This window comes from Capra hircus, chromosome 2, assembly GCF_001704415.2.
Source record: "Capra hircus breed San Clemente chromosome 2, ASM170441v1, whole genome shotgun sequence".
In the NCBI taxonomy this organism is placed as follows: domain Eukaryota; kingdom Metazoa; phylum Chordata; class Mammalia; order Artiodactyla; family Bovidae; genus Capra; species Capra hircus.
This window is the reverse complement of record NC_030809.1, coordinates 23,791,743-23,804,722: the sequence shown is the minus strand read 5'-3', so window position 1 is coordinate 23,804,722 and position 12,980 is coordinate 23,791,743. Positions and strand designations below refer to the sequence as shown.

The window sequence follows — 12,980 nt, the reverse complement described above, 5'->3', positions numbered from 1 at the left end:
TAATACAATTTCTGTGGCCCAGATCCAGGGCTGGTTTCTGTGGACACTGGGGCCATAGGTTCACAAAGGCACCATCCTTGATTTAACGCTCTGCAGACATCATCTTGAAATTCCCAATAAATTCTGAACAAGGGCTCCCGCATTTTCAATTTGCACTGAGTGCCACAAATTATGGGCTTCCCAAGTGGCGCCAATGGTAAAGAAACTGTCTGCCACTGCAGGAGACATGAGATACAGGTTCGATCCCTGGATCAGGAAGATCCCTTGGCGGAGAGCATGGCAACCCACTCCAGTATTCTAGCATGGAGAATCCCCAAGGACAGAGGAATCTGGTGGGCTACAGTCCAAAGGGCCACAAAGAGTCGGACAAGACTGAATGACTTGGCATGCACACATGCACCACAAATTACATAGCTAGTCCTGCCTGAAACATTGCTTGTCGTAGGGCAGGTGTTCAATATATTTGTCAAATATACACATGAATGAACTTCCCTGGTGGTCCAGTAGTTAAGACTCTGTGCTTCCAAGGCAGAGGACACGAGTTCAATCCCTGGTTGGGGAAGTTCTTCACCTCTTGCAGTGTGGCCCCAGAAAGGGAAAAAACTACACACATGAGTGAATTAATGGAACCTGAAGTAGGACATGAGTCTACAGATCAAACCACAGCCTGCAGGCCAACTCTGGCTTTCCCACCTGCTTTGGTAAGTAAAGCTTTATTAAAACACAACCACAGCCATTTGCCTCTTGTCCGTGGCTGCCTTCACTCTGCAACAGAAGGGCTGGGTAATGGGGACAGAGACTGTAGGGCCCAGAAAGCCTGAAATATTTACAATCTGGCCCTTTACAGAAAAGATGTTTTGGACATCTACCTTAGAACACTGTCTCAAATTTCTCTTCCCAAATAACTGTAATAGCAAAAAAAAGGCAGGTAGGTGTGTGAGACCTGGAGGGTTAGCCTTAAGCAACTGAAACATCAATACTCTGGCCACCTGACGCAAAGAGCTGACTCATCATTGGAAAAGATCCTGATTGTGGGAAAGACTGAGGGGAGGAGGAGAAGGAGGAAGCAGAGAATGAAATCCTTAGATAACACCATCTACTCAGCAGACATGAGTCTGAGCAAACTCCGGGAGATAGTGGAGGACAGGGTAGCCTAGCAAGCTGCAGTTCATGAAGTTGTAAGGAGTCCTACATGACTTAGTGACTGAACACAACAAACTAGTCAGAAACAAGCTATTTCTTAGGGTTTTGTTTTTAAAGTTTATGTGAATTTTGTATTTTGGACCCAAATACATTGATGTTTTAATGCAAAAAAAAAAAAATCTTTTAATCTACAATGAGCTGGATGGGTTGTTTTTATCTCCAGAAGTCTCCCCTTGACAAGGGTGGTTATACAAAGGGCAGATGAACCACAGTTTGCAGACCACATGTGACCTTAGTTCCTCCTCCTTAATAGGCCCAACATAGAAGGAAGACTCCTGGAGCATCTCACTGGCCACTGAACCTTGCCACACACCCACATTTCTTAGCAGCCCAGAAGCCCTGCTAGAGAAGATACAACAAGGACATAAAACACAGAATCCCACACACCTGTGTTCTCGACTGAACATAATATAGGTCTGTGCTCCATCACACTGAAGGACTAATGAGTGGTCATATTCTTTTTCCCCAGGCAGTTTCCAGAAACCATTTAGAGAGAGCTGTTTCAGAACCCAGTTCTTCCTGTTGGGAAGTTTTCAGACTTTGGACTTTGTGGGAGATTTTTTGAAGGCCAGCTTCCTCATAATGGTCAGCCGCATTTCATTTCTAATCGAAACAATTTTCAGTACCCCCTTTCCACTGTTAAAATTCTTAAGTTATCCCATGTTAGCAATAAGTTCATTTTCTCTAGCTACTCAGAATGCTGGCAAGACAGCTCAGTACACTTCAGAGAGGATTTTAGGGGTGTCTGCCTCTGATCTCTGTGTGCATTCTTTAACATCACAGGATTTGGGGGCTTCACATCATGGAAAGGGAATTTCTCCTAGGCAAAGAATTCCATCAGAGTAAAACTAGATACACCAGACAGGGAAACTGTAAGAGACGCAAAGATAGACTCCAGGAAAGAAGGATCCTCAGTGAAGCCTTAGCTCACTGGGAAAATCTCTGCATAGTAACAAGAAAATAAAATTGAAGGAATGATTTATAGAGATGTCAAGGAATGTTAATCTTTGAGGACTCAAGAGGTTTCTTTTTTTTTTTTAATTTCCATGTAGGATCTTAGTTACCCAACCAGATATTGAACCTATTTCCCCAGCACTGGGAGCACAGGGTTATAACCACTGGACCGCCAGGGTAGTTTCCACAGGAGGTTTCTTTACTTGTATTAGGGGTTATTTTATCCATTATGCCTTCATCTGTAATAAAATAATTCATGGAACCTGAAAGGACCGATGTTAAAAACAGCTATGTATTTGCGGCAGATACACAATTAGCTGACCATTTCCTTCCCGCTGTTTTAAATAAAATACCACACAAAAATTGTAAGCTGTTGACAGTATTTGTCACAAAACCAGTCATGGGAATTCAGAAGGAACAATCCCAGTGAGGGGTAAATACAAGTCTCATTGGTGTTGCTGGGAGACACATGAGAAGGGCCTATTGTAGATGAACCCTCTTGGGAGAACAGAACATCACAGAGTGTCTATTCCCCAGCCCTCTACCCACAGTAAGGACTTGCCAGCAGTCAGATCACACCTCAGAGGAGCAGGGTCATTACTGTTAAGAGGCTTTCTCACCCTCAAACTGGAATTTTCTTTAGATGTAAAAAGCTTTTTTTTTTCTTTTTTTTTTTGTATGGACCTAGCAGAAGCAGAAGATATTAAGAAGAGGTGGCAAGAATACACAGAAGAACTACACAAAAAAGATTTTCATACCCAGATAACCACAATGGTGTGATCACTCACCTAGAGCCAGACATCCTAGAATGTGAAGTCAAGTGGGCCTTAGGAAGCATCACTACAAAGCTACTGGAGGTGATGGAATTCCAGTTAAGCTATTACAAATCCTAAAAGATGATGCTGTGAAAGTGCTGCACTCAATATGCCAACAAATTTGGAAAACTCAGCAGTGGCCACAGGACTGGAAAAGGTCAGTTTTCACTCCAATCCCAAAGAAAGGCAATGCCAAAGAATGCTCAAACTACCACACAATTGCACTCATCTAACATGCTGGCAAAGTAATGCTCAAAATTCTCCAAGCCAGGCTTCAAAAGTATATGAACCCTGAACTTCCAGGTATTCAAGCTGGATTTAGAAAAGGCAGAGGAACCAGAGACCAAATTGCCAACATCCATTGGATCATAGAAAAAGCAAGAGAATATCAGAAAAACATCTACTTTTGCTTTATTGACTACGCCAAAACCTTTGACTGTGTGGATCACAACATACTGTGGAAAATTCTTCAAGAGATGGGAAAACGAAACCACATGATCTGCCTCCTGAGAAATCTGTATGCAGGTCAGGAAGCAACAGTTAGAACTGGACATGGAACAACAGATTGGTTCCAAATCAAGAAAGGAGTACATCAAGGCGGTATATTGTCACCCTGCTTATTTAACTTCTGTGCAGAGTACATCTTGAGAAATGCCAGGCTGGAGGAAGCACAAGCTGGAATCAAGATTGCCGGTTTTCTTGGGCTCCAAAATCACTGCAGATGGTGACTGCAGCCATGAAATTAGAAGACGCTTGCTCCTTGGAAGAAAAGCTATGATAAATCTACTGAGTATATTAAAAAGCAGACATTACTTTGCTGACAAAGGTCTGTCTAGTCAAAGCTATAGTTTTTCCAGTAGTCATGTATGGATGTGAGAATTGGACCATAAAGAAAGCTGAGCACTGAAGAATTGATGCTTTTGAACTGTGGTGTTGGAGAAGACTCTTGAGAGTCCCTTGGGCTGCAAGGAGATCCAACCAGTGCATCCTAAAGGAAATCAGTCCTGAATATTCACTGGAAGGACTGATGGCCTGATACTCTGGCCACCTGATGCAAAGAACTGACTCCTTGGAAAAGACCCTGATGCTGGGAAAGACTAAAGGCAGGAGGAGAAGGGGATGCCAGAGGATGAGATGATTGGATGGCATTGCCAACTCGATGGAAGTGAGTTTGAGCAAGCTCTGGGAGTTGGTGATGGACAGGCTGAAGCCTGGCGTGCTGCAGTCCACAGGGTCACAAAGAGTAGGATACGACTGAGCAACTGAACCCAACTGATAGTTGCTTTACAGTGTCGTAAAGCTATGGCTTCCCTCATCGGTCAGTTGGTAAAGAATCCGCCTGCGATGCAGGAGACCTTGGTTCAATTCCTGGGTTGGGAAGATCCCCTGGAGAAGGGACAGGCTACCCACTCCAGTATTTCTGGGCTTCCCTTATGGCTCAGCTGGTAAAGAATCTGCCTGCAATGCAGGAGACCTGGGATCAATCCTTGGGTTGGGAAGATCTCCTGGAGAAGGGAAAGGCTAGCCACTCCAGTATTCTGGCCTGGAGAATTCCATGGAATGTATATGCCATGGGTCCATTCACACACAAATGATGTGATTTCATTCCTTTTAGTGGCTGAGAAATATTCCATTGTATATATTTACCACCAACCAAAACAACAATACATGCTAGTTACAATTTATTTAATCCTGAGACAATCAAAATGACACATCAGGTGGGGAGGAGGACTCACAGCAGGGTTTCCAGGTTCAGAGTTAGATATCTCCACACTTATTCTTGGCAACTCCTTTTCACTGTTCCCATTTCTCTGTAATACAATGAGATTATGATGCACATAGAAGTTTGGAATTACCCTATTTAAGAAAAGGAAGAACTTACGCTGATTCAAGCATGAATTCTGATAAAGGAATAACTTTACAGTTCAGTTTGGGAAGGTCTCTCTCTCAAGTCAAATGTAAAATCACATAAAAAAATCTTTGACTTTTTTTTAACATAAGTCTATTTTACTTTAGATAAATAACGTATATTATGAGAACTGGACTTGCAACACCAGAAGGTGTTTACTGATGTTTCAAAAAGGGTCACCACTTGAGATTCTTTCAATGGGTAATTTCCCAATTTTGCTCACAATGTGATGTTAAAAGTCACCTCAACTTTTCAGAAGCATGATTACTACATGAAACAGAGTTCACATGCATTTTTATTAAGGGTGTTCCCAAAGCCTCTTGAGAAATCTGTATGCAGGCCAGGAAGCAACAGTTAGAACTGGACATGGAACAACAGACTGGTTCCAAATAGGAAAAGGAGTACGTCAAGGCTGTATATTGTCACCCTGCTTATTTAACTTCTATGCAGAGTACATCATGAGAAACGCTGGACTGGAAGAAACACAAGCTGGAATCAAGATTGCCGGGAGAAATATCAATCACCTCAGATATGCAGATGACACCACCCTTATGGCAGAAAGTGAAGAGGAACTAAAAAGCCTCCTGATGAAAGTGAAAGAGGAGAGTGAAAAAGTTGGCTTAAAGCTCAACATTCAGAAAACTAAGATCATGGCATCCGGTCCCATCACTCCATGGGAAATAGATGGGGAAACAGTGGAAACAGTGTCAGACTTTATTTTGGGGGGACTCCAAAATCACTGCAGATGGTGACTGCAGCCATGAAATTAAAAGACGCTTACTCCTTGGAAGAAAAGTTATGACCAACCTAGATAGTATATTCAAAAGCAGAGACATTACTTTGCCGACTAAGGTCCGTCTAGTTAAGGTTATGGTTTTTCCAGTAGTCATGTATGGATGTGAGAGTTGGACTGTGAAGAAGGCTGAGCGCTGAAGAATTAATTCTTTTGAACTGTGGTGTTGGAGAAGACTCTTGAGAGTCCCTTGGACTGCAAGAAGATCCAACCAGTCCATTCTGAAGGAGATCAGCCCTGGGATTTCTTTGGAAGGACTGATGCTAAAGCTGAAACTCCAGAACTTTGGCCACCTCATGCGAAGAGTTGATTCATTGGAGAAGACTTTGATGCTGGAGGGGTTGGGGGCAGGAGGAGAAGGGGACAACCGAGGACGAGATGGCTGGATGGCATCACTGACTCGAAGGATGCAACTCTGAGTGAACTCCGGGAGTTGGTGATGGACAGGGAGGCCTGGTGTGCTGCGATTTATGGGGTCACAAAGAGTCAGACACGACTGAGTGACTCAACTGAACTGAACTGGAAGCCTTTCAAACTTCACCCTGTAAATCATCACTGATATCTGCTTGGTGACAGTGGTGGTCTAAGTCATGTCCAACTCTTTCTGACCCCATGGACTGTAGCCCACCAGGCTCCTCTGTCCAAGGGAAAACAAATACATAAAGGAGCAAAGTTTTAAAATCCTCCTTCTTCCATCAACACTGGCAACCATGCAATAGTAAATTCTCCCCAGTTAAGTGTTTAAGTGCAGTGGTCTCACAGCCAGTGGGGATCTCTGAAAACACAACAACCCTAGCTTTATTTCCCAAGGTAGAGATTTCTAAAACAAAGGCAGGGTGCAAAAGTACAAAGTTGATGCAAACAGAACTACCCAGCTATAAGCACTGCCCCTAGATGCAAAGTGTATGAAATTTCTGCCCTTGAAATCTAGATCACTAGCCCAGTGGAACCAAGGGCCATTCCTGTGTGTAGGTACCAGCAGGATGCTGTGGGCATCTTCTAGTTTCCTAGCAGCAAGAGTCAGGAACGAAGCAGAATAAAAACAAGGAGTCACAAAGTGATCCTCACTAAAAAGCCTAGAGATGCTGGGCAATGGGGAGGGCCACTTATGCTTCTCTGCCACGTGACAGTAATAAAAGATAGGAAGTGACAGTCACTGAGCACTTACAATGGGCAAAGCTGGTCTACCAGCTTTCACTTGCATTCATGCACAGAACCTGCCTGGGATTCTTTCCACTCTTAAAAACTCAGCCCCAAATAATAAAAATAAGGTATTAATTAAATGAAACAACAAAGCAAAACATGTATATATATTTTTAAAACTTCAGCCCCAAAGACTTTTTGTTTATGTAAGTTGTATTGATGTTTACTGTATTGTGAATTTAAGCACAGAAAAAATTTAGATACTTATTACACTTCACTTCAGTCGCTCAGTCGTGTCCGACTGTTTGCAACCCCATGAATTTATTAATTCACTTAAAACTATAATCAACCTATTACACATTAACAGAAGCTCTTTAATGAACAGTAACAATATTTTCCAAAGGAAAAAAATGAGAAGAATGGCATTGTTTTACATTTTGGCAAATTTCCTTAAAGTCTGGCTCAATAGAAGACAGCTGGACTGGCCTTGTGCTTTTGCCTTCACTCTGCTGCACTCTCCCAGGTCAGGTTAACCTTGAGAAAACATCACGTATACTCATGTAGGAATGAACGTGTAAAGGGTAAATAATACCTTTGTGTTATTATGAAAAGAGTTTTGGCCTTCTGGACTTCTAAAAAACCTTGGGGACTCCTAAGTGTACCCAGACCAAACTTTGAGAACCACTGCTTTATGAGTTAGGATCAATTATTATCACTACTTTATAAATGAGCAAACTGGCATAGAGAGGTCAAGGCATGATCCAAGGACATGTTGCTGGGACAGGCCAGAGCAGGTAAAATTCAAAGAGCATAATACTTTCATTTGGTTGCTTGTTGCACGAACTAACTGAGATCATGAAGGTAGAAGATAGACTTGGTTATCACAAGCACTCAAAAACATCAATATCTCCCATTGAGCAAGGTCTGATGAGAAACAAGGGAAACTGCACATTTTTGATCAACTCATCATTGACACCAGCAAGAAAAAATAAAACTCCACTGCAAGTGTTGTTCAGAACTTGTACCAGCTTTCTGGATGGAAGATTTTTGCAACTCACAAACTCCAGGGCCTCATTCCATTCTTCATGAGGCAAACGGTGCAGTGTGCTGCACATATGTCACTGTGTTCCTTGAGAAAACTGAGCAAGCCAGGAGAGTTGCTCCATTATTTACAGGTTCCTTTTTGCACCATGCGGTATTTACAAGGAACCCTCAACAAACAACAATGGTGCCTCCAGTCTATGCAGCCAAACCTAGGAACCACCATCTGTGATCTTCTGGACCAGGAGCTCAGCACTCCGCTGCCCTCCTTGTCCATCAACTTTTGTAACCTTCGGGGCCTTCCTGCTCCACCTGCAGCGAGTACTCAAGTGCAGAGTGCGGGTCACTTTTGTTCCTCCTTTGATTTGGGAAGTGAACTCACCTGGGGAAGTGGAACTCAGTGCTGTTCAGAACGAGAGAGGCGCGCTTGAAGCTATTGCTTCCATCAACTGCACCCAGGATCTCTCAACTGGATCACTGCAGACTGGTCCCCCTCCACTCGGTTGGAATAAAATCCAAACCCCTTAACTGGGCTTATGAGGATGTCTTATCTGGTACCTGACAACCTATCCCACTAGAAGCAAGGGCTCCTCCTCTCTAGCCTTTGCTCTCTCTGCTCCCACTACCTGCAATGCCCCCCTAGGACTTCCAACAGCTCAGATGTCACCTCCTCTGGGAGGCCTTCGCTTCTTGCCACTCTTTTATAGCTGCCTCTCCATCCCTGCATCCGGTTGTACTTGAGACTTCAGAGCACTTACTCTCGGAAGTTATTTCGATTTTACTGGTCTATTACTCATCTCCCTCCTTCCACATCCTCCTCCTAGAAGATAAGCCGCCAACAGCCAGGGCTCCACCGGGTCCCCACGACGTCTCCGCCGCCTGGCACCGCGCCTGGCACAGACTAAGCGCTCAGCAAAAACGGTCGAATGAATGAAGCAGCGGCGCCCCGTGGCCGCGAGGGACCCGAGCTGGGGTCCCTGGTGTCCCGGGCCGGGGTCGGGATGGCGGGGTGGGGGACCGCGGGGCGCGACAGGGCTGCTCCCCTACCGGCCGCGCGCCCGGCCCAGCGCGGCAGGTGCTTGGGGAGGGCGCCCGCACACACCCGCCGGGGTCCGCGCCGCCGCCCAGCTCTCCCGCACTCACCATGGTGGCCGGGCCGCCGCCGTCCCCGGCCGGCGAGGGACGAGCGCGGGGGACGCGAGGGCGAGACGCGAGCGCTGGAGCCGGCGCGGCTGACAGGTGAGGCGCCCGCATCAGACCATGGCTGCTTCCCACAATGCTCTCGAAGCGAAAGTTTGCAGACTCCGCCCCGCGCCGCTGCCCTGCCTCCCTCCCGCTCCTCCCGCTCCCTCCCTCCCGCTCCTCCCGCTCCCTCCCTACCGCACTTCCTCCCCCCAGCCCCCGCACCTCCCGCCTTCCCCCTCCTGCTCGCCCTCCTCCCGCTCTTCCCCTTTCCTCATCTCTTCTCACCCTCCTTTCTCCTCCCCTCTCCTCCGTTTCCCGACTCCCTTCTTTCTGCTCCCTCCTCCTGCCCCGCCCCGCCCCCGATGGCCCCGCCCCGATGGCCCCGCCCCGCCTCAGCTGGCTCCGCCCCGCCCCGCGACGCGCGGGCGGCCCTAGGTGCGAATACACCTGCGCGCGGACCTCCGCATCCGGCCTGATCTGCGGTGCGCGGAGCACCAAGAGCTCCGCGGGTTCCGCACTGAGGAGCCCTGCGCGGAGAGCGCGAAAGGAGCTGCTTTCCTGATTCACCCGCGCCGTGAATGTGATTTCATTCATTCCGCAAACGTTGATTAGACCTGGCTAAGAGATTTCCCCAGACACTTGCGTCAGGAAGTGTCACTGGTTGTCTTCTCCTGAACCAAGTAAGGGAGGGAGCATTTGGTAGAGCCGGAACCAGAAGCGATCTCTTGCCGCCGAGTTGTTTTTTTTTTTCTTCATATGTGTGTGTGTGTGTGTGTATATACAATCCAAGAACATAGGTCATTTTAAGCAGACCCGATTTTAAGAACTCTCTCCTAAGACTCTGGCGTGGACTTTCTAATCTTTCTTCTTCTCCCCTTGGTTTTTCTTAAGCCTGGAGTTTCCACCTGGGACGTTAGAAGTCTCCAAACCCTAAGTTGTACGTAGTGTTTTTGAGTGCATTTTCATGTTCTTTTGGTTGAGTCTGTTGGTTTTACCATATACCTAAAGAGATCTGTGACCCTGGAAAGGTTAAGAACCTTTGCCTGAGTGGTTTCTGAAAATCAAAACTGGTGAAAATCCTCAGATCTGCCTTGTACGGTGTGAGCCAGCCCAGGTGACCTGGAGATATAAACTCCATATACCCCATGCGCTTGCTCCGTGGAAGAAAAGCTGTGACAATCCTAGACATCATGTTAAAAAGCAGAGACATTGTTTTGCCAACAAAAGTCCCACAATCAAACCTATGATTTTTCCAGCAGTCCAATAGGGATATGAGAGTTGGACCTTAAAGAAGGCTGAGCACTGAAGAACTGATGCTTTCAAACCGGGGTGCTGGAGAAGACTCTTGAGAATCTCTTGGACAGCAAGGAGATCAAACAGTCTACCCTAAAGGAAATCAACTCTGAATATTCATGAAGAACTCATGCCGAAGCTGAAGCTCCAATACTTTAGCCATCTGATGTGAAGAGCCAAGTCATTGGAAAAGAGGAGGGGCAACAGAGGATGAGATGGTTGGATGGCGTCACCGTCTTAGTGGACATGAGTTTGAGCAAACTCCAGGAGGTAGTAAGGACAGGGAAGCTGGGTGTGCTGCAGTCCATGGGTTGCAGAGTCGGACGTGGCTTAGCAACTGAAAAACAGCAAGCCACATTAATCAGAGCCCTACACAAGGAGCCTGGGGGATCCAGCTGGGAACCAGCAAGATACCTTCTTCGGAAGCTTGTAATCTCTTTTGGCTCAACAAATAATAAACAAGTAAATAAATCATTACAAAGTAAGGAATACTAAGTAGGTGAGAACATGACCGAGAAGATGAGTAAAGGTTGCTGGACAGGAACAGGGGAAGCTACAGTTATTTACCTGGGGCACCTGGGAAGGCTTCCCCCAGGGAGATGACATGAGATGAGGAGGTGAGATGTCAGTGCACTGAAGAAAAGAAAGAAAGGTTTTCAAAGAAAACCTCTGTGGCCAGAGTTAAGTGAGAGGAAGTCAAAAGGTGAGCAAGAGGCAGTGGGTCTTTCCTACCTTAAGGCAACTCGTTTACGAAAACCTCCAAGATAATTGCGGTTTCAAACCTAGAAATTCTCAACAAGCTCACTGCCTCCTTGTCCTGACGGCTTCCACCCCTGGTGTGGTGGCATCTGCCCAGAGTACTCTAGAAGAGGATTATTTAGGAAATAATTAAACCCCAGGCTATGGGATGAGTTTGCCTCCTGACAGAGGATCTGCAATTTACTGTAAATTTAGAAGAGCTGTTTTCTAAGCAAATTCTACCCCCAAGGTTCATTTTCTTCCTATCTTGGGCATTTTGGGCTTCAGTCTAAACTTTGTGCCTCCTGCTTGCTATCTGACTTCAGGGCTTACCCCTGCCCCATTCACCTTGCCCATTCTGCAAAGCTTCTGCTTTAAGGATATTGTTGCCATTGGAAAGAGATGGGAATGCTAAAGGTGAGGCTTAAAGCTAAAGAAATCTTGATGCTCTTGTCATGACAGTTAAGTAAAAGAGAAAAGCAGAAGAAAATTCCCTCACTATGTGGCCCAGACTAGGAAAAGTTTGGTTTGAGAATAAGGGCATCCTTTGTCTTCCCAGATGACCTTGCTGAGAGGGACAGAGGATGCTCTCCTGGGCTTTTGCTCACTAATGTTCTTCCCTCCAGATTCCCACATCACACCCTAAATCACTCTTGGTGCTGGATACTTTACTTAAGTGGTCTTATCTGGCCCTCAAACAGCCTCCAAAAGAAGGAGTTCTTTGCCCGCTGTACAGACGAGAGCCTGAATCTCAGAGGCATTGAAACCAAAGCAAGCACAGACAACTAATTAGAGGCAGAAATGAGCCTGGAATCAAGACACTGAGGTTCCAGTTGATTCCCGCTGAAGCCTCACACCTGGTAGAATCACACAGGACACACACTGGGGAATAAAGAATGTTTATTCAGAACACCCATGGGTCATAGTGGAATAGCATGCATTTTTGAGTCTTGACTTCCCTAGCCCATCTTTGCTCCCTTTTGACCTTCACAGCAGGTCTACTATTAAGAAGGCCAACCCCAGGGAGTACCCAGAGGCCCTGTAAATCAAGATGCTCTACTGGGGAGATGGTCCTGAAAGTGCCTTTGATTCTAAATCTGCTATCATAAGCAGAAGCCAGAAAGCATGGTACGTGACACATGATTCAGATCAGGTCGTCTGTGAGCTGATTCGTGTAATTCTGTGCACAAAGCCCTGGTATTAGGTCAACTCGATTTGTGAGTTTCACTTCTCAGATGACTCTATAACTGCACATTAACAGAAAGAACAGAGAATACAAAAGCCTCCACAGAAGGGGAAGGGGGTGGCGTTACAAATCAGGGACATGATAATAAAGTAAAACACTGATAGTCCATAAACCAGAATACTGACTGTCTGGAAATTGAGAAAATGCAAGCCACAAGTTTCACAATATAGAAGGAACAAAGAAGAAGCCAGCTTCAAAGCCAGCCTATGCAATTCCTCCATGGCAGCATGCATTTGACTAAAGCCCCACTGTTCTTCATTGTGTTCCTATTAGTGTCTTAAGCAATCGACATCCCCAGTAATCCCCTCTGAATTGTCTAGGAATTCACCTTGTCATGGGGAAACTGGTGGTCTGAGGCCTTATGTTTTCAGAAAACATCTTTTCTTTTCAAAACTGGACAGTTTTATTCCAAATAAAAGAACCTTATCCAATGTATCTCTAAAGAATATTTTCAAAACGTTTTCGGTTAAAAAATAATATAAGTTCCCTGTAGGTTTGGAAAATATAGGAGAGTGTTATTTTAAAGCCTCATTCCTAATCTTACCATCAAGAAATAAACACTGTTGGAACTTCCCCGGTGATTCAGTGATTAAGGATACGCCTGCTAATGCGGGAGACATGGGTTCGATCCCTGGTCCAGGAAGATCCCACCTGCAGCAG

At 45.7% G+C, this 12,980-nt stretch overlaps 1 protein-coding gene across 2 annotated transcripts in view; it reads right to left on the bottom strand.

Moving 5' to 3' along the window:
- Positions 1-9,205, bottom strand: part of AP1S3 (adaptor related protein complex 1 sigma 3 subunit) — a 69,398-nt gene extending 60,193 nt beyond the window's left edge. The window contains exon 1 of one of the 2 annotated variants that reach the window (XM_018058907.1): positions 9,002-9,205. In XM_018058907.1, the coding sequence (XP_017914396.1) occupies positions 9,002-9,112 (111 nt within the window). In that variant the 5' untranslated portion in view covers positions 9,113-9,205. The remainder of the gene's footprint in view (positions 1-9,001) is intronic. The other variant, XM_018058906.1, reaches the window with a different exon arrangement.